The sequence below is a fragment of the Pristiophorus japonicus genome, chromosome 3, assembly GCF_044704955.1.
Source record: "Pristiophorus japonicus isolate sPriJap1 chromosome 3, sPriJap1.hap1, whole genome shotgun sequence".
Lineage (NCBI taxonomy): Eukaryota > Metazoa > Chordata > Chondrichthyes > Pristiophoridae > Pristiophorus > Pristiophorus japonicus.
In genome coordinates this window covers 124,460,175-124,486,350 of record NC_091979.1, presented here as the reverse complement: position 1 = coordinate 124,486,350, position 26,176 = coordinate 124,460,175, and the positions used below count along the sequence as shown (strand labels likewise).

Genomic DNA, 26,176 nt, shown 5'->3' with positions numbered 1-26,176 from the left:
TTGATATTACAACTGATAATGCTGCTGCATATATGTTTAGTTAACTACTTTTTTTTATCACCTGGAAGTAATTTTAAGCTAATCAATTGTAATCCTAATGCTGCAGACATCTTTTCTCAGAGAAGATATCTATACACAACCAAAAATACTTTGTTTTGTGTTCCCTTGTTTGTGCAATCTGTGTCTACTGTTTTCATGGCTTGCTTCACTACTGCCAACACAGTGAGCTGTATCCAAGATGGTTAATTGGAATGATACAACCATGTGTTCTTGATACGTCTTTGCATGTACCAGCCAAATGTTTCTCATACAAATTATATTTTTACCGGTAGCACTGTGCTCTACACGGTCACTCTGTAGCATTGCGTTAGTGGCATGCTTCCTATAAGTTTCTTTTGTTTGAGTAAAATGATGTTATTAACTAGATAGTTAATACATATCTTTCAATAGAGGCACCAATTTAGCATTTTAATTGCTGAAAATATCGCAAGTGATTTTCCGACATAGGCCGTTTGTGTCTAGTGCCTATTATTGAAAGTTCTTTCTGTACTGTCGCCCGTAAAGTTAGTGAAAGTATGAGAAATGAGCCTGATTGCACGGTTCATTTGTTCTCCTTTGTAGAGCCAAGCCGAGGCGCACTACAAAGGCAGTAAACATGCCAAGAAGCTCAAAGCACTGGAGGCCACGAAAAATAAGCAGAAAACTGCTACCAAGGACAGCACAAAGGCCATCACCTCCTCCACCACAACCACTGCAAACACTCCCAACAGCTCTGAAAAAACAGGTTAAAAGAAACTTTTGTTCTTCTCATTCATGTACTTTCTTTATTTGTGTTGTATGTTTGCATGATACTGCTTATTTCTGCTTTTATTGCTACATGTTTTATTAATGCTGTTTGCTTGATCACGATGAATGGCCGACTAATTATTTAATAATGATGGAACAAAAAGCATTTAAATATGACTTCAATCAATTGTAAATGTAATTTGTTCCATTCAGTCAACTGGTTTGGCTGTATTTAATAAACTATTTTTGTTCTATTGAAATGGCAAATTATGTTTTAGGCTACATACCAAAGATAGTGTGGTTCTTTGCGCAAAACATCAAGATAACTCCACATTTTGCTTCCTTTTCCAGTCACTCAATCTGGACAAACTAATCTATGAGAGAATCAGTGATGGAGCCTATCCAAAGACTATTTTGTAAAAGACATCAGGAATGTTCATAGGCCTCTTTGGTGTTGGAGTGATTCCTTAAACAAATTAAGGGTAATTTTACAAGACCCTGTGACAGCACGCACTTGTAAAATTACCCCTCATGTTTGAATAAGGGCCAGCCAATCCAAGTTAGTTCATTGAAGAATCGTATTTAATATGAGTAAATAGCGTGAGTTTTAATCAATATAACTTGGCTCAGTTATGATTTATAGGATTTGCTAAAATATATCCCGAATGATGTATCCGAGATGTTTTACTGTAATATTGAAAGAACAAGCAAATTTAAAAATAAATTCTGAAATTAATGTAACAATTTATATTTTCAGAAATTTGGTTTTTATTTTTCTCAATTCAATTAATCAACAGTTGCATTCTTAAAAGTCTGCAAATTGTGAATTTTAATTTACAATTACATGTTTAAAAAGTCAACAAAGCTATACAGAGGCAGCTTTTTAATGTTATTCTCCATACCCATTCTAGTGTTTATGTTTTACAAGATTTTTCTAGCACAGTATTTGGTTATGCATAGTTCTGCCTTAAGGGCTTTTTAGCCTCGTTTCTCAGAACAATGCACAGCTGGTGGATAGCTGAGTATTTCTTGCGGCACCTCTAATTTATTATTCAGGAAAGAGATTCCATAAAGAATTAGTAATTACTTGAGTTCCTATCTATGCAATAACAATGTCTGAAAATGTCATTGTAATTGTACTTTCTGATACTTTTAAATAATAAGATGCAAGATAAGAGTATTCATTAATCCAGAGAATGACATGCAGTTTTAACTTGATTGTCTTTCTTATTTTGTTTTTGCTGATAGTTCATTATTTTATCCTTTGCAGAATCCCCATCTTTTGGACCAAATTATTTGCCTAAATAGGAAAAATAGAGCAGTTCTTCATGGATTCCTTCCACATACTATGGAGGGTAATGATGATGCTGAGCTATGATTGCCCATAGGGGTTATCTTGACAGTTATGTACAGATGAGAGGCCATTTGACCCAATTACCTTATATTTCTGTAGAAACCTCCATTCCCTCTCACTTTTCATCACAGTATCTAATTGTCTCTTGAATGACTCAAGTTTTTTTGCCTCTTCTTTTGCAAGAAAGAATGTTAGTGACTTTCTTGTGAGCTGTTTTGAGAATGTGCTGAACATGATTGAATCGTGTAGATGTTAGGTGCATGACGTGAAGTATGGGGAAGTGAGGCATGCCACAGTGGTGATGTTGGATGTAGAGAGTGTGTGAGAGGAGGTGAAGTGTGGTGCAGTGATTGTTGGAGAGTGAAGGGAAGCAGGAGAGTGGAATATTATGTGTAGAATGGCAGCAGCTATGAAGAGAATGTAATTGAAGTCAGATGTAGGATTCTAACCTTTGAGAACTCTGTTGAGGGCATTGAGCATTTTTTTTGACATTCAGTCACGTTCTGGGAACAAAGCTCCTTGAATTGATCTCCGCAATGACCCCTTCCCACTGGTGCCAAAGGGCTCTCCTTCATCCTTCCCACTGCCTGGACCAGAACCTTCAACGTTGCATTGGAGAATATGGGTGTCCCCTCAGGACCTCTTGCAGCCATTTTGCACCTTTCTAAACCTTTTGTAGCCATCTGTAGCCACAGTGCATCTCCCCTTTTTGAGGACCTGGCTGCATTTATTAGGTTGATTCTGGAGATGAGGGGGTTGAATTGTGGGGAAAGGTTGAGTAGGTTGGGCCTCTACTCATTGGAATTCAGAAGAATGAGAGGCGATCTTATCGAAACATAGAAGATTATAAGAACATAAGAAATAGGAACAGGGGTAGGCCATACGGCCCCTCAAGCCTGCTCCGCTATTCAATAAGATCAAGGCTGATCTGATCATGGACTCAGCTCCACTTCCCCGCTTGCTTCCCATAACCCCTTATCCCCTTGTCGTTTAAGAAACTGTCTATTTCTCTCTTAAATTTATTCAAGGTCCCAGCTTCCACAGCTCTCTGGGGCAGTGAATTCCACAGATTTACAACCCTCTGAGAGAAGAAATTTCTCCTCATCTCTGTTTTAAATGGGCGGCCTCTTATTCTAAGATCATGCCCTCTAGTTCTAGTATCCCCATCAGTGGAAACATCCTCTCTGCATCCACCTTTGTCAAGCCCCCTCATAATCTTATATATTTTGATAAGATCACCTCTCATTCTTCTGAATTCCAATGAGTAGAGGCCCAACCTATTCAACCTTTCCTCATAAGTCAAGCCCCTCATCCCCGGAATCAACCTAGTGAACCTTCTCTGAACTGCCTCCAAAGCAAGTATATCCTTTCGTAAATATGGAAACCAAAACTGCACACAGTATTCCAGGTATGGCCTCATCAATACTTTGTATAGCTGTAGTAAGGCTTCCCTGCTTTTATACTCCATCTCCTTTGCAATAAAGGCCAAGATACCATTGGCCTTCCAGATCACTTGCTGCACCTGCATACTATCCTTTTGTGTTTCATGCCAAATTTTTACCCACTCACTTAGCCTGTCGATGTCCTTTTGCAAATTTTTTTGTGTTCTCCTCATACATTGCTTTTCCTCCCATCTTTGTATCGTCAGCAAACTTGGCTACGTTACACTCAGTCCCTTCTTCCAAGTCGTTAATATAAATTGTAAATAGTTGGGGTCCCAGCACTGATCCCTGCGGCACCCCACTAGTTATTGGTTGCCAACCAGAGAATGAACCATGTATCCCGACTCTCTGTTCTCTGTTAGTTAGTCAATCCTGTATCCATGCTAATATATTACCCCCAACCCCGTGAACTTTTATCTTGTGCAGTAACCTTTTATGTGGCACCTTGTCAAATGCCTTCTGGAAGTCCAAATACACCACATCCACTGGTTCCCTTTATCAACCCTGTTTGTTACATCCTCAAAGAACTCCAGCAAATTTGTCAAACATGATTTCCCCTTCATAAATCCATGCTGACTCTGCCTGACCGAATTTTGCTTTTCCAAATGTCCTGCTAATACTTTTTTAATAATGGACTCCAACATTTTCCCAACCACAGATATTAGGCTAACTGGTCTATAGTTTCCTGCTTTTTGTCTGCCTCCTTTTTTAAATAGGGGCGTTACATTTGCAGTTTTCCAATGTGCTGGGACCTCCCCAGAATCCAGGGAATTTTGTTAAATTACAACCAATGCATCCGCAATCCCTGCCGCTACTTCTCTTAAGACCCTAGGATGCAAGCCATCAGGTCCAGGGGATTTATCTGCCTTTAGTCCCATTATCTTACTGAGTACCACCTCGTTAGTGATTGTGATTGTCCGACATCATTCCCTTAACTAGAACTAGAACATATTGCATCCTTTCTTGCAGAGGTGCGAAAACTGTCTGTTAATCTATAACACTGTTATGAGGGGGCTTGACAAGGTGGATGCAGAGAAGATGTTTCCACTGATGGGGGAGACTAGAACTAGAGGGCATGATCTTAGAATAAGGGGCCGCCCATTTAAAACAGAGATGAGGAGAAATTTCTTCTCTCTGAGGGTTGTAAATCTGTGGCATTCGCTGCATCAGAGAGCTGTGGAAACTGGGACGTTGAATAAATTTAAGACAGAAATAGACAGTTTCTTAAATGACAAGGGAATAAGGGGTTATGGAGAGCGGGCAGGAAAGTGCACCTGAGTCCATGATCAGATCAGCCATGATCTTATTGAATGGCGGAGCAGTCTCGAGGGACCGTATGGCCTACTCCTATTTCTTATGTTCTTATGTTAAGTGGTATCAGAGATGCCAGATTTCTTCCCCTTCCCCCCAAAAAATAGGCATGTCAGCCAATAAGCAGTGCAGTAGTGCTGGCTGCACACCTGATGCATGATAATTAGAGCCCACCACAAATTTACATGGTCCCTACCCCCACATGAACAGGCACATATAGCTGATCTCCCGCTCCCTGCTCAAATCGAATTTCTAGGCCAGTCTATTATGAATCCCTTATTTCTTTCAGCTTCTTTCCGAGCTAGTTCAAAGTCATTCATTAACAAGTATGTTCCCATTTATTCTACCAAAGTACAAGACCTTGTACTTGTATTGAATTTCATCTGACATAACTTTTGTAATTACTAGCTGTTTCCTTAGAGTCTATTGTCGCTTGCCTCAGTTTAGTATCATCTGCAAATCTGACCACTTTACTCTGCTTCTGAATCCAGGTTATTTATGTAAATCAGAGGCTTCAGCACCAACCCCCGGGGCAATTCACTGAGTACATTTCCCGAGCCCGACATCATTCCCTTAACTAGAACTAGAACATACTGCATCCTTTCTTGCAGAGGTGCAAAAACTGTCTGTTAATCTATAACACTGTTGTGAAGCGATTTAAGACGTTTTACTACGTTAAAGGCGCTATATAAATGAAAGTTGTTGTAAATTTGAAAAGTTATGGGTTTGGAGTGCAAGGTACAGGAATTATAAGGGCATATAGAGTGAGAGGATTTTTGAGTGCAAGTGGATAGTATTAGATTCAGTAAGTGAGTCATCTCAAGCAAGTGATTTGGCCAGGTTCACATCAGAACTTGAGAATAAAAATTTAAGGGATTGGAGCTGGAGATCAGTACAATCAGGAAGAGAACTGTTAGGCAGATAGACAAGTGCTGAAGGAAGTCAAGGAAATGGGGATACTTGATGGTCTGAGGTTCATAAAAGTAGCAAGAAAGGTAGGAAACCCTGTGTGACCACTCGAGCTTATCTAAGTAAATAGATACCAGGCACTGTCTAACACTGCAGAAGGTAATAAAGTTCCAGAAGAAAAAGTAGTTAGAAAACCAAAGCATGTCTGAAGACAGAGGATGCATATTACGGGTGATTATTTGTTCAAGAACTTGGACCATGTGCATTGTGAAGTACTGGATGGTGAGCAGTCTACCTGGAACGAGAACAGTACATATTGACAAAAGGTTAGAAAGGATACTCCAGGGTTCAGGTGAGGACCCAGTAGTGATCGTCCCTATAGAGTTAAATGACATACGCATAAATAAAATGAGCTACCTCATATTGTTCTCTTGCAGCTCCTTAAAGTCCACATCAAGAATAGCATTGCAGTCTCCGAATAGCAAATCAACTGCACCCTCTCAGTCAGAGAATGGTGGACCAAAGAAAAAAAAAGGTGTTGGCAGGGGTTGTGGGGGGAAGAAGTAAGAATAATTCAAAGGATTTTTCATAAAACAGAGAATTAAAATTGTCTTTCAGGCAAAGGGATTAATAGTGACAGAGCAATAGTTACTTTGCGCACAAAGAAATGCATAAACTAAAGAGATCACCGCCAATCTAAATACCAGATGTTGCTGAATAATAAGAAAAAGTGTACCAGTTCTCTCAACTTTTTCCTTATGATCCCAAAACTGGTTTGTATTCAAATGTTACCATTTCCAGTTGTACTAACAATTCAATGGTCATTTGTAATTGTCATCTGATGTTTATTTTAATGATGTCTGAAACTTGTCTTGATTCCAGATAAAACACACTTTGTGCACTTTCAGAATAAAATAATGTAGTGAACAATATTTTCCATCAAGTACTTTTATATAAGATGTTCCATAGTTCCTTACCTAATACATCCAATCTTAAACTAGAAATTAACTGTTAAGTGTCAGGAATCATGTTTGCTGTGGGATATATTGGAGTCTGTTAGTTTTTCATCCTCTTGAAGCATTCCACCTCGTGAGCTGCTGAAACAGTTACAGTGCTTGCCACAGTTCCTGGATAAAAGTGAAAAGGCCAGTTTCAAAAAATATATTTGGAAAAAACATTTATCCCTCAACCAACATCACCAGAACAAAATACCTGCTCATTATCTCATTGCTGTTTGTGGGACCTTGCTGTGCATAAATTGTCTGCTGTGTTACCTACATTACATAGTGGCTTCACTTCAAAAATACTTAATTGGCCATAAAACACTTTGGGATGTCTTTCTCTCTCTCTTTCCTTCTCTCTCACATTCCCTCTCTCTCACTTTCCCTCTCTCTCTCCAGGTTTAAAGGTCAGGAAAAGGGGCAGAGACCCATTCAGACAGATATCCTCACCCTTTTTGTTGCCCCAGGGTTTCTGGGGTTTACAGGAGGAAGAGGAAGAGTTGAGCCTGTACCCACAGTAAGTGCCAAACCTATTGTGCTGATGCAAATGAGACAGGAAAGGGTGTTCCTGGCCTCCTGTCTAATTTTTTTCAGGAAAAATTCCCTGGGGCTCCAAAATAATATGGTGCTGTTGACTGCCCTCAGATCTTCACTGACTGGAGGGTTTGAGGGGGGACCAGGAGGAGGCTGATGAAACCAAAACAAAATTAATTTAGAAATACTGCCAGGATGTCTGTATGCAAGCGAGACCTAACGGCTACTGATCTTCATCAACAGCCTGAAGAGCTTGAAATCAGTGGGCCAAGACATAGTTGCAGGCCTCTCAGGTCTGCAGCTGCACTCAGATTTACTGCTGCATTTGCTAGTACCCCATTAACATGACCTTGGACAAGAAATACTTGTTTTCCTCAACCTTGGCAGTATGGATGAATTTCAAGTGCACTGCTCCTGTCCATACTTTTTAAGAAGCCTTTCATCTTTAAGACCTGAATTGAATCCATATGATACCAGAATAACATCTTGATTTCTCTTTCTCTCTCTCTTTCCACTCCCCCTCTCTCTGTCTGGCTGGAGAGATGGTGTAGGAGGGAGGGCTTTAGATTCCTGGGACATTGAGACCGGTTATGGGGAGGTGGGACCTGTACAGGCTGCAGCTCAACAGAGCCAGGACCAATGTCCTCACGTGGGGGTTTGCTAGTGCTATTGGGAGGGTTTAAACTAATTTGGCAGGGGGATGGGCACCAGGATGTAGCATTAGAAAGGAGAAACAAGGTGCACAAAAGATTGGGAGAGACAGGTAGCACTAGAGTAAGAAATAGTATGGTATTAGGTGGGGTCAAACTAAGAGAGAATACAAGAAGGTCTAAGGTAGGTTTATAGTGCATGTGTGTAAATTCATGAAGCGTGCTAAATATGGTTGGTGAGCTGCAAGGGCAAATAGCCACATGGGAATATGATGATGTGGCGATAACAGAGATCTGGCTCAAAAAAGGGCAGGATTGCGTACCAAGTATTCCTGGATATAAGGAGTTCAGGTAAGATAAGGAAGGAAAGAAAGGAGATGGGTAGCAGTGCTGATTAAGGAGAATATTACCGTACTGGAGAAAGAGGGGAGCCGAAATTGTCCACCACTGGTAACAGGGCGCACTCACCGCCTTAGAAAAGCAGCTTTTGGCACCACCGAGTGGGAGAAAGATCTTCTTAGCGGAATTTTGCCATCGGCGGGGGGAACATCAGTGGTGCACACTCTGATGACAGATCGGCAGCAGCGGAGTGGTAGGGGGGTCACTGCCCGGATACTGCAGGAGCGGAATTTTGATAATGGAGGCCATTATGTGAAAAATCGGCGACCATTGCACTCTGCAGCATGGTCGCCGATTTACGGTGATGAGGGCCTTAAGGAAAGGGGCAATTTCTGTCCCCAGATGTCCTGGAGAAGTCAAGGACAGAATCTATTTGGTTAGTCTACTAGGTGTATTCTATAGGCCACCAACTAGCGGGAAGGATATAGAGGAGAACATTTGCAGGGAAATTACAGAGAGGTGCAAGAACTACAGAGTAGTGATAATGGGGGACTGCACTTATCCTAATAGAGACTGGGATAGTAATAGTGTAAGGGGCCGAGAGGGGGAAAAATTTTACCTGAAGTGTGTACAGAAGAACTTTCTTGATCAGTACATTTCCAGCCCAATGAGGAAGGTGGCATTGCTGGATCTGGTTCTGGGGAATGAGGTGGGTCAAATGGAACAAGTGTCAGTAGGGGAACATTTAGGGAACAGTGATCATAGTATCATAAGGTTTAGATTAGCTATGGAAAAGGACAAGGGCAATACTTAATTGGCAGAGGGACAATTTCAGTGGTTTAGACAGGATCTGGCCCAGGTAAATTGGAATCAAAGATTGGTATGCAAAACTGTAATGGAACAATGGGTTGTCTTTCAAGAGGAGATGGTTCGGGTACAGTCGAGATACATTTCCACGAGGGGGAAAGGTAGGGCAACCAAAGCCAGAGCTCTTTGGATGATGAAAGAGATAGAGAGTAAGGTGAAGCAGAAAAGGGGGGCCTATAACCCATGTCAGGTTGAGAATATATCTGCGAACCGGGCTGAATATAGAAAATTCAGACGGGAAGTGAAAAAGGAAATAAGAGGCGAATAGAGAGAGCATGAGAATAGACTGACAGCTAACATAAAAGGGAATTCAAAAGTCTCCTATCGGCATATAAATAATAAACAGGTAGTAAGAGGAGGGGTGGGGCTGATTAGGACCAAAACGGAGACCTACGCATGGAGGCAGAGAACATGGCTGAGGTACTAAATGAGTACTTTGCATCTATCTTTACCAAGGAAAAAGATGCTGCCAAATTTATAGCGAAAGAGGAGGTAGTTGAGATACTGGATGGGATAAAATTTGATAAAGAGGAGATACTAGAAAGGCTGGCTGTACTTAGAAACATAGAAAATAGGTGCAGGAGTGGGCCGTTCGGCCCTTCGAACCTGCACCACCATTCAATATGATCATGGCTGATCATGCAACTTCAGTACCCCATTCCTGCTTTCATACACCTTGATCCCTTTAGCTGTAAGGGCCACATCTAACTCCCTTTTGAACATATCTAACAAACTGGTCTCAACAACTTTCTGTGGTAGAGAATTCCACAGGTTCACCACTCTCTGGGTGAAAAAGTTTCTCCTCATCTCAATCCTAAATGGCTTACCCCCTATCCTTAGACTGTGACCCCTGGTTTTGGACTTCCCCAACATCGGGAACATTCTTTCTGCATCTAACCTGTCCAATCCCGTCAAAATTTTACATGTTTCTGTTAGATCCCCTCTCATTCTTCTAAATTCCAGTGAATATAAGTCTAGCCGATCCAGTCTTCATATATCAGTCTTGCCATCCTGGGAATTAGTCTGGTGAACCTTCGCTACACTCCCTCAATAGCAAGAATGTCCTTCCTCAGATTAGGAGACCAAAACTGTACACAGTATTCAAGGTGTGGCTTCACCAAGGCCCTGTACAACTGCAGTAAGATCTCCCTGCTCCTATACTCAAATCCTCTCACTAGGAAGGCCAACTTGCCAATTGCCCTCCTCACCGCCTGCTATACCTGCATACCAACTTTCAATGACTGATGTACCATGACAACCAGGTCTCGTTGTACCTCCCCTTTTCCTAATCTGTCACCATTCAGATAATATACTGCATTCCTGTTTTTACCACCAAAGTGGATGACCTCACATTTGTCTATATTATACTGCATCTGCCATGCATTTGCCCAATCACCTAACCTGTCCAAGTCACCCTGCAGCCTCTTAGCAGCCTCCTCACAGCTCACACTGCCACCCAGCTTAATGTCATCTGCAAACTTGGAGATATTACATTCAGTTCCTTCATCTAAATCATTAATGTATATTGTAAATAGCTGGGGTCCCAGCAGTTTACCTTGTGGTACCCCACTTGTCGCTGCCTGCTATTCTGAAAAGGACCCATTTATTCCTACTCTTTGCTTCCTGTCTGCCAACCAGTTCTCTATCCACGTCAATACATTACCCCCAAGACCATGTGCTTTAATTTTGCACACTAATCTCTTGTGTGGGACCTTGTCAAAAGCCTTTTGAAAGTCCAAATACACCACATCCACTGGTTCTCCCTCGTCCACTCTATTAGTTACATCCTCAAAAAATTCTAGAAGATTTGTCAAGCAGGATTTCCCTTTCACAAATCCATGCTGACTTGGACCGATCCTGTCACTGCTTTCCAAATGCGCTGCTATTACATCTTTAATAACATTTTCCCCACTACTCATGTCAGGCTAACCAGTTTATAGTTCCCTGTTTTCTCTCTCCCTCCTTTTTTAAAGTAGATAAGTCACCAGGATCAGATGGGATGCATCCTAGGACACAGAGGAGAAAAAAAGGTGTAAATTGTGGCGGTATTGGCCATAAGCTTCCAATCCTCCTTAGATACAGGGGTGGTGCCAGAGGACTGGAGAATTGTAAATGTTACATCTTGTTTAAAAAAGGGTGTAAGGAGAAACCCAGCAACTACAGGCCTGTCAGTTTAACCTTGGTGGTGGGGAAGCTTTTAGAAATAATAATCCAGGACAAAATTAACAGTCACTTGGACCAATATGGATTAATTAAGGAAAGCCAGCACGGATTTGTTGACACAAATTGTGTTTAACTAACGTGATTGAGTTTTTTGATGAGATAACAGAGAAAGTTGATGAAGGTCATGTGGTTGATGTGGTGTTCATGGACTTCCAAAAGGCTTTTGATAAAGTGCCACATAATAAGCTTACCAGCAAAGTTGAAGCCCATGGAATAAAAGGGATGGTGGCAGAATGAATATGAAATTGGCTAAGTGACAGGAGACAAGATTAGTGGTGAACAATTGTTTTTCAGACTGGAGGAAGGTAAACAGTGGTGTCCCCAAGGGTTGGTACTCGGACCACTGCTTTTCTTGATATATATTAATGACTTGGATGCGGGTGTACAGAGCACAATTTTATAATTTGCAGAAGAAACAAAACTTGGAAGTATAGTAAACAGTGAGGAAGATAGTGAAAGAATTCAAGAGAACATTGACAGGCTGGTGGAATGGACGGACACGTGACACATGAAATTTAACGCTAAAAATTGCGAAGTGATACATTTTGGAAGGAAGAACAAGGAGAGGCAAAATAAACTAAAGGGTACAATTCTAAAGCGGGTGCAGGAACAGAGAGACCTGAGGATATATGTGCACAAATCGTTGAAGGTGGCAGGGCAGGTTGAGGAAGCCGTTTAAAAAAACATATGGAATCCTGGGCTTCATAAATAGAGGTACAGAGTACAAAAGCAAGGAAATTATGATGAGCCTTTATCTTCTCTTCGGCAATCCCTCGGAGTCAAGGATGACTTGCTTCCACACTAAAAATGAGTTCTCAGGTGACCAATGCAGTCTATTCCTTAAGTCAAGGGTATTTTGTTGGACCTCGGCCTTCAGCCGCCTGTAGAGCTGCTTTGCTGCTCCCAAGTTGGGCTGTTGCTTTAAGTTCAGAAATACCCTGCGCTTGCAGTTTATTAGCTCCTGTATCTCCTGGTCATTCTCATCAAACCAATCCTGGTGTTTCCTGGTTGAGTGACCGATGTGGTCTCTGTCACAGGTGGGGCAGACGGTGGTTGGAGGAACAGGAGCTTGGGGTGCCTGGGTTGCCGCACGCTCCTTCCGTTATCGATGCTTGGCTTCAGCTTGCTCTCAGCGAAGAGACTCGAGGTGTTCAGTGTCTTCTCGGATGCTTTTCCTCTACTTTGGGCTGTCTTGGGCCAGGGATTCCCAGGTGTCGATGGGGATGTTGCACTTTTTCAAGGAGGCTTTGAGGATGTCCTTGAAGCATTTCCTCTGCCCACCTGGGGCTCGCTTGCCATGTCGGAGCTCCGAGTAGAGCACTTGTTTTGGGAGTCTCGTGGCAGTCAAGACGCCTTTATAAAACACTGGCCCGACCTCAACTGGAGTATTGTGTCCAATTCTGGGCACCGCACTTTAGGAAGGATGTGAAGGCCTTAGAGAGGGTGCAGAAACGATTCAATCGTGGCTTTCAAAAGCGAGTTGTATAAGTACCTGAAGGAAAAAAATTACAGGGTTATGGGGAAAGGGCGGGGGAGTGAGACTGGCTGAAGAGAGCCAGCACAGACTCGACGGGCTGAATGGCCTCTTTCTGTACTGTAATCATTCTATGATTCATTCAATTATCAATTATACCAGAGCTCTCAAAAACATAAATCCACAACAGTTAGCTGGTCCTTTTAAGCATTAGCTCGCAAATTTTATTTGAAAAGATAAGGACAGAAAGTATGGCTAATGGAACTGTTACACATGTCCTCTGGCTGAAGTGTACTATCGGGGTGTTGTATCTGATTATGTGATTGGATGCAAAGTGAAAAACATATCATTCTTATCTTGACAAGCAAATATAATAGTCCACAGGTTCAACACATTTTTTGAGTTCGATTATCAGTTTATTTAGTCATACTGTAATAAAGTATAGAATTGACTTTTCCCACTGTGGAACCATATTCATGTGCTTAAAATGAAACCAACACCGTAGCCTATTGTCATTTTTTTAAAAAAGAACAAACACACATAAATAACTTGTATCTGATTGCTTGACCTACCATCGTAACAGCTAAATGCCAGTTGTATGCCCCATGGAAGCCTGACAAGATTTAGTTGTAAAAATAGAATGAAATTCATCATCATCATGGGCAGTCCCTCGAAATCGAAGAAGACTTGCTTCCACTTTGAAAGTGAGTTCTCAGGTGACTGTACAGTTCAATACGAGAATTACAGTCTCTGTCACAGGTGGGACAGACAGTTGTTGAAGGAAAGGGTGGGTGGGGAGCCTGGTTTGCCGCACACTCCTTCCACTGCCTGCACTTGTTTTCTGTATGCTCTCGGCAACGAGACTCGAGGTGCTCAGCGCCCTCCCAGATGCTCTTCCTTCGCTTAGGGCAGTCTTTGGCCAGGGATTCCCAGGTGTCGGTGGGGATGTTGCACTTTATCAAGGAGGCTTTGAGGGTGACCTTGAAACACTTCCTCTGCCCACCTGGGGCTCGCTTGCTGTGTCGGAGTTTTAAGTAGAGCGCTTGCTTTGGGAGTCTTGTGTCAGGCATGTGGACAATGTGACCCGCCCAACGGAGCTGGTCGAGTGTGGTCAGTGCTTCGATGCTAGGGATGTTGGTGCGTCGATCCTCCCAGGGGATTTGCAGGATCTTGCAGAGACATCATTGATGGTATTTCCACAGCAATTTGAGGCGTCTGCTGTAGATGGCCCACATCTCTGAGCCATACAGGAGGGTGGGTATCACTACAGCCCTGTAGACCATAAGCTTGGTGCCTGATTTGTGGGCCTGATCCTTCAACACTCTCTTCCTCAGGCGACCGAAGGCGGCGTTGGCGCACTGGAGGCAGTGTTGGACCTCGTCATCGATGTCTGCCCTTGCTGATAGCAGGCTCCCGAGCTATGGAAATGGTCCACGTTGTCCAAGGCCGCGCCGTGGATTTTGATGACGGGGGGCGAAGTGCTGTGTGGCGGGGTCAGGTTGATGGAGGACGCAGAGTGCCCACAGCGCTTAGTCTGACTTCCAGGCCACCATAACCAGTGCCTGCGAAGAGATGCTCGGTCACTCAACCAGGAAATACCAGGACTTTTTTCATGAGAATGACCAGGAGATACAGGAGCTAACAAACCGCAAGCGCAGGGCATTTCTGAACTTAAAGCAGCAATCCAACTTGGGAGCAGCAAAGGAGCTCTATAGGCGGCAGGTCGAGGTCCAACAAAATATCCTCAACCAAAGGAATAGATGGTGGATGGAGAAAGCGCAGGAGATTCAGAAGCTGGCCAACAGCCATGACGTACGAGGATTCTTCATCGCAGTCAAGTCCACCTACGGCCCAAGCATCCAAGACCCCACCCCACTGCTGGCCAAGAATAGGGAGACACTCATCAAGGACACCGAGGCTGTCAGGGCCCGCTGGAAGGAACACTTCGAAGATCTCCTTAATCGAGACTCTGCTTTTGACATGTGTGTCCTCGACTCCATCCCTCAGCATGCTACCCGCCACCATCTCAGCAAAACCCCAGCCCTGCACGAGGTAGAAAAGGCCCATCCATCAGCTCAAGAACAACAAGGCAGCAGGAGCAGACGGAATCCCCGCCAAGGCACTAAAGTATGGTGGAGAGGCACTATTGGCTCAAATGCATGACCTCATCTCTCTCATCTGGAAGGAGTGCATGCCTGGATGAAATTATGTCATCAAGCAATTTCAGATATCAGCAGTTTTGTGTTTTCATTACATGAATGTGATGTAATCTATAATATCAGCAAGATCCAAAAGCTACAAAATTCTAAATGCCATGCATGGAAGTATCTGTAGACTTGCTCTTGTTTTTGATAGTCGGAGTTTTTGTGTTGAATTACTGATGCTGCAGTGAAGTTCCACTTCAGTGTCATTATGAATGGTGCAGAGATATATGGATAAGGTTTCCATTCATGATGTCACTGGAGCAAATTTCAAGATGTCACAACAGAATAGTTTGGCAGAAAATGTCTGCTTCAGACTGCCAGTGATAAACAGTTTAAAAAATTAAACCGAATAACAATGAGTGACTGACTCAGAGACCCAGGTAATTGTCTTCAGAATTTTGCCATCAAAATATGCTTGCCCAAGCAGATCTTTGCAATTTTAAATGTATACTGAAATTGCTCAAGATTAGGAAGTTTAAAAGGAGGAGACACATGTGACAGAAAATGTAATCCTTTGCGAAGTATTTCAAGATTGATGCTAATTTTTTCATTTGTTAGAATTTTAAATAGATTTGCTTCGGAATCAATATTGCAAAGAGAATCTTAAAGGCAAATATTTACCTTTTTCTTTATTTTAATCTAGAAAACATAACTTTTAGGGAGACTGTGGGTGGGGCGTGATTTTCAATTGATAGATATTTGTTTTGCACTGGAAAGAAAGAAAAAAAAGACTTGCATTTATATTGCACCTTTCACAACCATCTCAAAGTGCTTTACAGCCAATGAAGTACTTTTGGAGTGTAGTCACTGTTGTAGTGTGGAAAACGCGGCAGCCAACTTGCACACAGCAAACTCCCACAAACAGCAATGTGATAATGACCAGATAATCTGTTTTTGTTATGTTGATTGAGGGATGAATATTGGCCAGGACACTGCGGATAACGCCCCTGCTCTTCTTTTATGTCTATCTGAGAGAGCAGGCATGGCCTCGGTTTAACATCCCAGCCGAAAGATAGCACCACCGACAGTGCAGCATTCCATCAGCACTGCACTGGAGTCAGCCTAGATTTATATGCTCAAGTTCCTGGAGTGGGGTTTCAACTCACAACCTTCTGACTTAGAGGTGATAGTGCTACCCACTGAGCCACAGCTGACAGGAAAAATGGGTGATAGGTCTCCTAATTTTGTTTAGGATATGGTACGCTTGATGTCCACTAGAAGCCAGAAGTGCTCCCATCACCATTTTGAGTTAGGCACATTTTAGTTGTCAAAGGCACCCGGTTAAAAGCAGTGCATGTCTCACAAGGATATGTAAATGAGGGTCCAGCGCCTGTTTCAGGACCCTATCTCTATTCCTACTTCCTCAGCACTGGATCCACCCATTCTAAAACCCAACTACAAATACAGGGTGGGAACAGTTGGGAGGGATGCTATACAATGATACTTAAAGGGACCTATATCTACAGTTAGTATAAGTACCTAATTAGTCCTTTTAAACTGCTAGTGGGCTTTTAGTGCTAATTTATGGCTCTGTTAGCTGTTGTAGCTGACTTAAAACATTTTGGTTAAGTTATTTTTTGGAGCTGGAAATGAATTTCTACGCAGGGGCTTTTGCACAAACTTCTTCTGGCAAATTGAGTGTATTTCTCGGCTAGCCATTGTGGCTGGATGACCAGGAAGAGCAATAAGTAAGAATGGAGAGGGCTAAATGGTGAAAAAGGGGAGGTCACAGGAGGCTATACCCCATCTGAATTTACAGGACAACAACATCATGGCGTAGAAATTCCGACATCCCGGGTCCGTACGAAGTTTCTACGCCGGATGCCGGAAGGCATCCCAAAAGCGCGGTTTTCAGCGCGCAATGCACATGCGCTGAAACCGGCTTTTCCGATTTGTCAAGCTGGAGCTTGACAGATCGCAGCCAGATCGGGGGCGAGGACATTTGTACGGGCAAGATTGGGCTATTTACCCATATCTTGCCCTGCAAATGTCCTCAAAAATCTTGCGCCTGAAAAAGCAGGCGCATAGCCTACTTTTACAGGCGCAAGTGTTTTAAAACACACACAAACAATTGTAAAATAAAATTATAAACACATAGTTTATTGTTAAAAACCCATCCCCACTACGGAAAGTCTATTTTTCCCCACTACAGTAAGTTTATTTTTTTTAACTTTTTTAAAAATCGGGAAAACATTTTATTTTTATAAGACATAATAACATTAATTTCAATTAATTTTAAATATGTGTGGCCTGGTTTTTATTTTTATTATTTTGTGTGATTGCTTTGGTTCCCATTAATAACACTGAGAACTCGTGGTTATGCGAGTCTGAGTGCTATTAATGGGAACCTTGAAATACTTACCTGATTGGCTGAGCAGTCACACGTGACTGCATCTTCTGCGTCGGGACCCTCTGGATGGGAGCACGCTTCGCAGCGCGGGAAGAGAAGGCCTCCCCATCGGAAATCAGGGCGCCTCCTCGACCACCAGGTAAATTCGTAAAAGATATCCAGCGAGGAGGCAATTGCCCGCGGGAAGACCCCCAGAGGAATTTCTGGGCCCATATCTCCAGCTAAGAGAGGCGCAGTGCTTCCAGCACCTCAACTTTACCAGGGAGGCTGTTACAGAGCTATAGCACCAGCTGCCGCAGCAACTGGAGTCCAGCATCAGGTCATATACTGTCATGTATGTACTTTTGGGATCACTAGCCACTAGATGGCGTCACTGTTGGAAGCCATTCGGCTGCATGCTCGTGTGTGCAGCCCAAGTATAAAAGGCCAGCTACTTTGTATATTAGTCACTTTGGTCTTTAATAAAGCAGAGCCAAGGTCATACCTCTTGGCATTAACCAGTACTCAGTCTAACAGTTATTGCATACACAACATTTGGTGACGAGGCAACAAGAACCTTTGCATGCAAAAATGAGCACAATTGGATTGTTGGAGCGATTTGTGGAAGGAGAAGATTGGGCAGACTTTGTGAGCCGTTTGAGCCAGTTCTTCGTGGCCAACAAAATGGAGGAGGTCGGCGACGCAGATCGGTGCCGTGCGTCGGTCCAAAAGTTTATGGTCTGATAAAGAATCTACTCCTGCCTGTGAGTCCAACAGAGAAGGCATATGAAGAATTGTGTACACTGGTACAGGACCACCTTAAGCCAGACGAAGGCATCATCATCTCGAGATACAGATTTTACACACACGTTCGCTCAGAGGGCCAGAATGCAGCGGAATTAGTTGCCGACCTGAGACGTCTAGCGGGACCGTGTAAGTTCGGGACTGTGTTGGCAAACCTGCTGCGGGACTTCTTTGTAATCGGCATCAACCACGAGGTGATCCTGCGCAATCTACTGCCAGTGGAGACGTTGGACTTGAACAGGGCCATCACGATCGCTCAGTCATGCATGACAACGGATAGAAGTCTAAAGCAGATATCAGTGGAAAATCGAAACTCGGCAAGTACTGTCAATATGATTGATTCGCCGTTCAGCAGAATGGCACATGGCAGGGCCTACCCGACTGCGTGATTGGCAGTGTCACAATTAAAGTGTCGTATGACGGTGCGGTTCACGAGTTACCGCTATGGATTGTCCCAGGCAATGGCCCAACGCTGTTTGGCAGGAACTGGCTTGAAAAAATCAGATGCGATTGGAACGACATCAAGTGTTGTTGTCGGAGAAAGATACATGTGCCCAAGTACTGAGCAAGTTCCCCTCGCTGTTCGAACCAGGCATTGGCAACTTCGCGAGAGCCATGGTGCAGATCCACGTGGACTTGGATGCAAGACCCGTCCATCATAAAGCTCGGTCATTCCATATATGATGAGGGAGAAGGTCGAAATCGAACTGGACAGACTCCAGTGTGAAGGGATCATATCACCGGTTGAATTTAATGAATGGGCCAGCCCCATTTTTCCTGTGCTGAAAAGTGATGGCACAATCAGAATCTGTGGAGACTACAAGGCTACGATCAACAGGGTTTTGAAACACGATCAGTACCCGTTACTGAAGGTTGATGACTTGTTTGCAACGCTAGCTGGGGGGAAGTTATTCACCAAACTGGACTTGACATTGGCCTACATGACACAGAACATTACGTGCATTAACACGCATAAAGGACTGTTTATTTATCACAGGTGCCCTTTTGGAATTCGCTCGGCTGCAGCAACATTTCAGAGGAACATGGAGAGTCTACTGAAGTCCGTTCCCAGAACTGTCGTGTTCCAAGATGACATCCTGATCACAAGTCGTGATTCCGAGGAACATCTGAACAACCTGGAAGAGGTTCTACATCGTCTGGACAAAGTGGGACGCTCGAAATGCGTCTTCATGGCACCAGAGGTCGAATTCCTGGGGAGGAAAATTGCTGCTGACGGCATCAGGCCCACAGACGTGAAAACAAAGGCCATCAAGAATGCACCCAAGCCTCAGAATGTGACGGAGCTGCGTTCGTTCCTGGGTCTACTCAACTACTTCGGTAACTTCCCACCTAAATTGAGCACCTTATTAGAACCACTGCACATGCTGCTAAGAAAAGGCGACAACTGGGTGTGGGGTGCGTCTCAAAACCGAGCTTTTGAGAAAACCACTAATCTGCTTTGCTCTAACAAGCTGCTGGTACATTATGACCCATGTAAACATTTAGTGTTGGCCTGTGATGCTTTGTCATATGGAATTGGTTGCGTACTCCAACAAGCTAATGAGTCGAGTAAACTTCAACCAGTCGCGTATGCTTCAAAAAGTTTGTCTAAAGCGGAAAGAGCTTACATCATGGTAGAGAAAGAAGCACTAGCCTGTGTGTCTGGTGTTAAAAAGATGCATCAGTACCTGTTTAGTCTTCGGTTTGAACTGGAGACAGATCACAAGCCGCTCATTTCACTGTTCTCTGAAAACAAAAGTATCAATACCAATGCTTCATCCCGCATCCAGATGTGGGTGCTGCCATTATCCGCTTATGATTATGTCATTTGCCATAGACCTGGCACCGAGAATTGTGCCGATGCTTTTGAGCCGTCTGCCGTTGCCCACACCAGAGGTGGAAATGCCACAACCGGCGGACATATTGTTAGTTATGGATGCTTATGAGAGTGAAGGAACCCCTGTCACGGCTCAACAAGTTAAGATCTGGACCAGCCAGGACCCGATTTTATCGGTGCTGAAGAGTTGCATCCTCAAAGGTGATTGGTCTGCCATTCCCAAGCTAATGTGCGAGGAAACCAAACCTTACTGTCGTCGCAAAGACGAACTGTCTATTCAGTCTGATTGTATACTGTGAGGCAATTGTGTTGTTATGCCCAAGAAAGGTCGAGAGAAATTTGTATGTGAGCTACATAGCACACATCCCGGCATTGTAAAGCCATCACCAGGTCTCTTGCATGGTGGCCGGAAATTGACTCTGAGCTGGAATCATGTGTGCATCAGTGCAACACTTGCATGCAGCTCAGCAAAGCACCAGTGGAATCGTCGCTGAGTCTGTGGTCATGGCCGTCCAAACCATGGTCCATGATCCACATAGACTTTCAAGTCCCTTCCTGGGGTAGATGTTTTTAGTTGTGGTGGATGCATATTCGAAGTGGATAGAGTGCATAATCATGTCATCCAGCACCTCCACAGCTACCATTGAGAATTTCAGTGTCATGTTCGCGACACATGGTCTGCCTGACATCGTTGTTAGCGACAACGGATCGTGCTTCACCAGTCAGGAGTTTCAAGAGTTCATGAAACTCAATGGTATCAAACATGTAAGGTCAGCACCATTCAAACCTGCATCCAATGGGCAAGCAGAACGTGCTGTCCAAATCATAAAGCAAAGTATGAAGCGAGTAACCCAAGGGTCACTGCAGACCCACCTGTCATGCATACTGCTTAGTCACAGGACAAGACCACACACGCTTACCGGGATCTCGCCTGCTGAACTAATGATGAAGAGAGGTCTTAAGACCAAGATATCTCTTGTACACCCTGACTTGAATAATTATGTTGAATATAGAAGAGAAAGTCAGCAAGGGTATCACGATCACGCAGCTGTGTCACGCGATATTTCTGTAAATGATCCTGTCTATGCTCTGACTTTTGGTCAGGTTCCCAAGTGGATCGCTGATACTGTCATGGCCAAGGAGGGCAAGAGAGTATTTATTGTCAAGCTCAAAAATGGGCAAACGTGCAGGAAACATATGGATCAGACAAAGCTACGACACACAGACGAACCGGAATAGTCAGGAGGAAGAGACAATCGACGACCAACCAATCTACCCCCAGTCATCAGAGGACTCAGTGGTCATCAGTGAATCGGGACTTTCAATCACTGACATATTTCATGAAAATGGACTTTCAATCCCTGACATAGCATTGCCACTCCCCACTAGGTCAACCACCCAGCCACCAGTCACAACAGACTCTGAACACTCACCCAAGGCTGGAGTTGAACTGAGACGGTCAACCCGGGAGCGTAAAACACCGGACCATCTCAATTTGTAAAAGACTGTGTTAATATCTCAGAGGGGGGGGTATTGTCATGTATGTACTTTTTGGATCACTAGCCACTAGATGGCGTCACTGTTGGAGGACATTGGGCTGCACACACGTGTGTGCAGCCCAAGTATAAAAGGCCAGCCATTTTGTATATTAGTCACTTTGGGCCTTAATAAAGCAGAACCAAGGTCATACCTCTTGGAGTTAAACAGTTATTGCATACACAACATATACTTAATTGCCTGTGGCTCTGAAGGTAATTGTGGCCTGAATATCTTTGCCTCGGGGACATTCCAGGCTGCAGTAAGTTACACAGCAACATTAGTCTATTTGTGATGCGTGCCTGCATCACGCCGATTACTGATGCGTTGCCAAAACAACTAACTTTGTCTTCTTCCATATGGAAGCAGGGCTCTGGGTTTCACCAAGATCACAGGCCTCTCACAGGTTTAGGGCATAATTGTAGGTGATGTGTGATGATAGGCAGCAGATTATACAGGTCTGTGCAAAGTTTCCTGGCAGTTGTCATGATGCTTTTACCCTGCGCCAGTCCTCAATTTTTGGGACAAGGGATATTCATTGAACAAATGTTCGTTACACCTGCCAGGAACCCGCTCACAGACACAGAGGTGTGATACAATCCGAGCCACACCTCGATCAGTGCTCTGATTTAACAAACCATCGACATCCTGAAACAGAAGCTCCACCATTTGGATTAATCTGGATGTGCCTGCAATATAGCACTGAGAGAATTTCCAGATTTGCTGTATTTTGCTATGTGTTCCATAACTTTTCCCTGTAAAGGGTTAAATGCTTTGGAGCAACTGGTGGAGGAAGATGTGGAGGCGCAGGAGCAGGATGAACAACACTGAGGATGCCGAGGAACAGCAAGGGCCACAAATCCTGCCAGCTGCAAGAGTTCTACGCCAGCAGATCATCAACAACAACTTATATTAACATATCAACGAGGAATGCTTCAGCTGATTCATCCCTCCCCTCCACACCAGCAGTCCCTCATACAATCAGGTGCAGTCCTTCCACTCTCCAGACGACTGCTCTCAACTCAATCACATGGCTTGGTCAATAAACACCTATCAAAAGAAATTCTGCACAAAAGTCTGGTCAAAAACTGTGATTTTTAAATTGCCAGCAAACACATACAAAAACTAAAGCTCATCCTGCTGCAAGCCCCTTATGCCTGTCTAAGGTTCTTGTTATGTATGTTAACCACCGGAGGGCGCAACCTTCGGAGTCCTAATGGTCACTGGCAGACACATGCAAGCCGTGTATATAATGTTGGCAGCCATGTTGAATCCTCACTTTGAGAATAAATAAACTGGAGTAAAGTCATGCCTGAACTAGCTCACCGTACTTAGCCTCGTGGAGTTATTCGATACTTAACAATTGGCGACGAGTTAAAAATATGAACTTTCACGCAACCATGTCTGTTGGAGTTTTGGAGAGATTCGTGGACGGGGAAAACTGGGAAGATTTCACTGATCGCCTCGACCAGTACTTTGTAGCCAACGGATTGGAAGGAACCGATAATGCAATTAAGCGCAGAGCGGTTCTCCTAACCGTTTGTAGGTCAAAAATTTATGGCCTTATCAAGAATCTACTCTCACCGACTCGACCAATGGATAAGACTTACGATGAATTGTGTACGTTGGTTCGGAACCACTTTAAACCGAAAGAAAGCATCATCATGGCGAGGTATCGTTGCTATACGCACAATCGCTCTGAGGGCCAGGACGTGGCGGAATTTGTCCACGACCTGAGACATCTCGCTGGGCTGTGCAACTTCAGAGCTACGTTGGAGGAAATGTTGAGGGACTTTTTCGTGCTTGGCATTAGCCATGAGGTCATCCTTTGAAAGCTGCTGCCTGCTAAATCTCTAGAACTGAACAGGGCCATCACGATCGCCCAGGCATGCATGTCCACGGATGAAAACTCGAAACAGATATTTTCCCAGCATCGAAACCCACTGGCAAGTACTGTGCATAAAATAATATCGTCGGCAGGCAGAGCTGCACATGGCAGGGCCTACTCATCCGCATTCGTACGACCTGTAACTGCTCAAATTCCGCCATCAAATCTCGCCTTGTTGGTGTTGCGGGGCCTATCATCGGGCCCATCAATGCCGATTCAAGCAATACGTGTGCAAAGACTGACCAACAGTGGGACACCTTCAGCGAATGTGTCCGCAACCAAGCAAGCGTGCTGTGACACATCACGTGGCTGAGGATGATCGATCCAGTGTGGATCAAGCGGCACAGGCAACTCAACCCGAGGTACAGGACGAAGAAGTGTATGGGGTACATTCTTTTACCAAAAGTCCTCCAATAATGCTGTAAGTTAAATTAAATGGGGTTCCAGTATCCATGGAATTGGACACGGGTGCGAGTCAGTCAATAATGAGCCAGAGGACTTTTAAAAAGCTGTGGGACCTAAGGCAAAAAGACCCAAATTGCGTCCAATCAATGCAAAGCTGCGTACCTACAGCACAGAGCTCATACCAGTCATTGGCAGCGCAGCAGTAAAGGTATCGTACGATGCAGCTGTGCATGATTTATCATTATGGATCATTCCAGGCAATGGCCCAATGCTGTTCGGCAGGAGTTGGCTTGAGAAAATTAAATGGAACTGGAACGATATTAAAGCCTTATCATCAGTGGATGACGCTTCGTGTGCTCAAGTGCTGAGCAAGTTTCCCTCGTTGTTCGAACCAGGCATCGGCAACTTCACGGGAGCCAAGGTGCAGATCCACCTCGGCCTAGATGCAAGATCTGTCCATCATAAGGCTTGAGTGGTTCCGTACGTGATGAGGGAGAAGGTTGAGATCGAACTGGACAGACTTCAAGGGGAAGGAATCATATCACCAGTCGAGTTCATGGAATGGGCCAGTCCAATTGTCCCGGTGTTGAAAAATGATGACACGGTCAGGATCTGCGGCGACTACAAGATAATGATCAACCGAGTCTCGGTACAGGATCAGTACCCATTACCCAAGGCTGAAGATATGTTTGCAATGCTAGCGGTGGGGGAAGTCGTTCACCAAATTGGACCTGACCTCCGCTTACATGACACAGGAGCTGGTCGAATCTTCGAAAAAACTGACGTGCATCAACACGCACAAAGGACTGTTTATATACCACGGATGCCCTTTCAGAATTCGCTCAGCGGTAGCCATATTTCAGAGAAACACGGACAGTTTGCTGAAGTTCGTCCCGAGAACCGTTGTGTTCCAAGACGACATCCTGATCACCGGTCGCGACGCCACCGAACACCTGCACAACCTGGAAGAGGTTCTACGTCGTCTGGACAGAGTGGGACTCAGGCTAAAACACTCCGTGTGTTTTCATGGCGCCAGAAGTCAAATTCTTGGGGAGAAATATTGCAGCAGACGGCATCAGGCCTACGGACTCGAAGATAGAGGCCATCAAGAATGCACCCAGACCCCAGAGTGTGACGGAGCTGCGTTCGTTCCTGGGTCATCTCAACTATTTCGGTAACTTTCTACCTAGTTTGGGCACATTGCTAGAGCCCTTGCACATGTTGCTGAGAAAGGGTAATGACTGGGTTTGGGGCAAATCTCAAGACAGAGCCTTTGAGAAGGCCGGGAACCTGCTATGTTCCAATAAATTACTGGTACACTATGATCCACGTAAGTGGTTGTGTGCTCCAGCACGCCAATGTATCAGGCAAACTCCAACCAGTTGCATACGTGTCCAGAAGTCTGTCTAAGGCTGAAAGAGCCTATAGTATGGTAGAGAAAGAGGCTTTAGCATGCATATATTGGGTTAGAAAAATGCACCAATACCTGTTTGGGCTTCGGTTTGAGCTTGAAACAGATCACAAGCCGCTCATTTCATTGTTTTCTGAGAGCAAAGGTATAAACACCAATGTCTCGTCCCGCATCCAAAGATGGGCATTGACATTATCCGCTTATGATTATGTCATCCGCCACAGACTAGGCACTGAAAACTTCTGATGTGCTTAGCCGGCTACCATTGTTCATAACCAGGGTGGAAATGCCGCAGCCCGCAGACTTGCTGCTGGTCATGGATGCCTTCGAGAGTGAGGGGTCACCCGTCACGGCTCACCAAATTAGGACCTGGAAAAACCAGGATCCTGTACTGTCAAGTGTAAAAAGGTGTATCCTAAAGGGAAATGCAGGATGAAATTAAACCTTATACCCGCCGCAAAGATGAATTGTCTATTCAGTCTGATTCTTACGGGGTAATCGTGTTATTATGCCAAAAAAAGTCAGGGAAACTTTTGTGCGAGATTTACACAGTACCCACCCAGGCATTGTCATGATGAAGGCCATTGCCAGGTCTCAGGTTTGGTGGCCCGGCATTGACTTGGACATGGAGTCATGCATGCATCAGTGCAACACTTGCATGCAACTGAGTAACACACCTGTGGAGGCTCCGCTGATTCTGTGGTCTTGGCCATCCAAACCATGGTCAAAGATCCACATAAACTTTGCCGGCCCCTTTCTCGGCAAAATATTTTTACTTCAAATGGATTGAATGCGTAATCATGTCATCCAGCACATCCACAGCCACTATTGAAAGCCTCCGGGCCATGTTCGCCACCCATGGTCTGCCCGAC

At 44.2% G+C, this 26,176-nt stretch overlaps 1 protein-coding gene across 4 annotated transcripts in view; it reads left to right on the top strand.

The window, feature by feature from the left end:
* znf385b (zinc finger protein 385B) overlaps window positions 1–26,176 on the top strand; it is a 751,134-nt gene that overhangs the window by 692,453 nt on the left and 32,505 nt on the right. For all 4 annotated transcript variants that reach the window (XM_070874802.1, XM_070874804.1, XM_070874803.1 and 1 more), the window contains one exon: window positions 622–784. In XM_070874802.1, coding sequence (XP_070730903.1) covers window positions 622–784 — 163 coding nt within the window. The remainder of the gene's footprint in view (window positions 1–621; window positions 785–26,176) is intronic.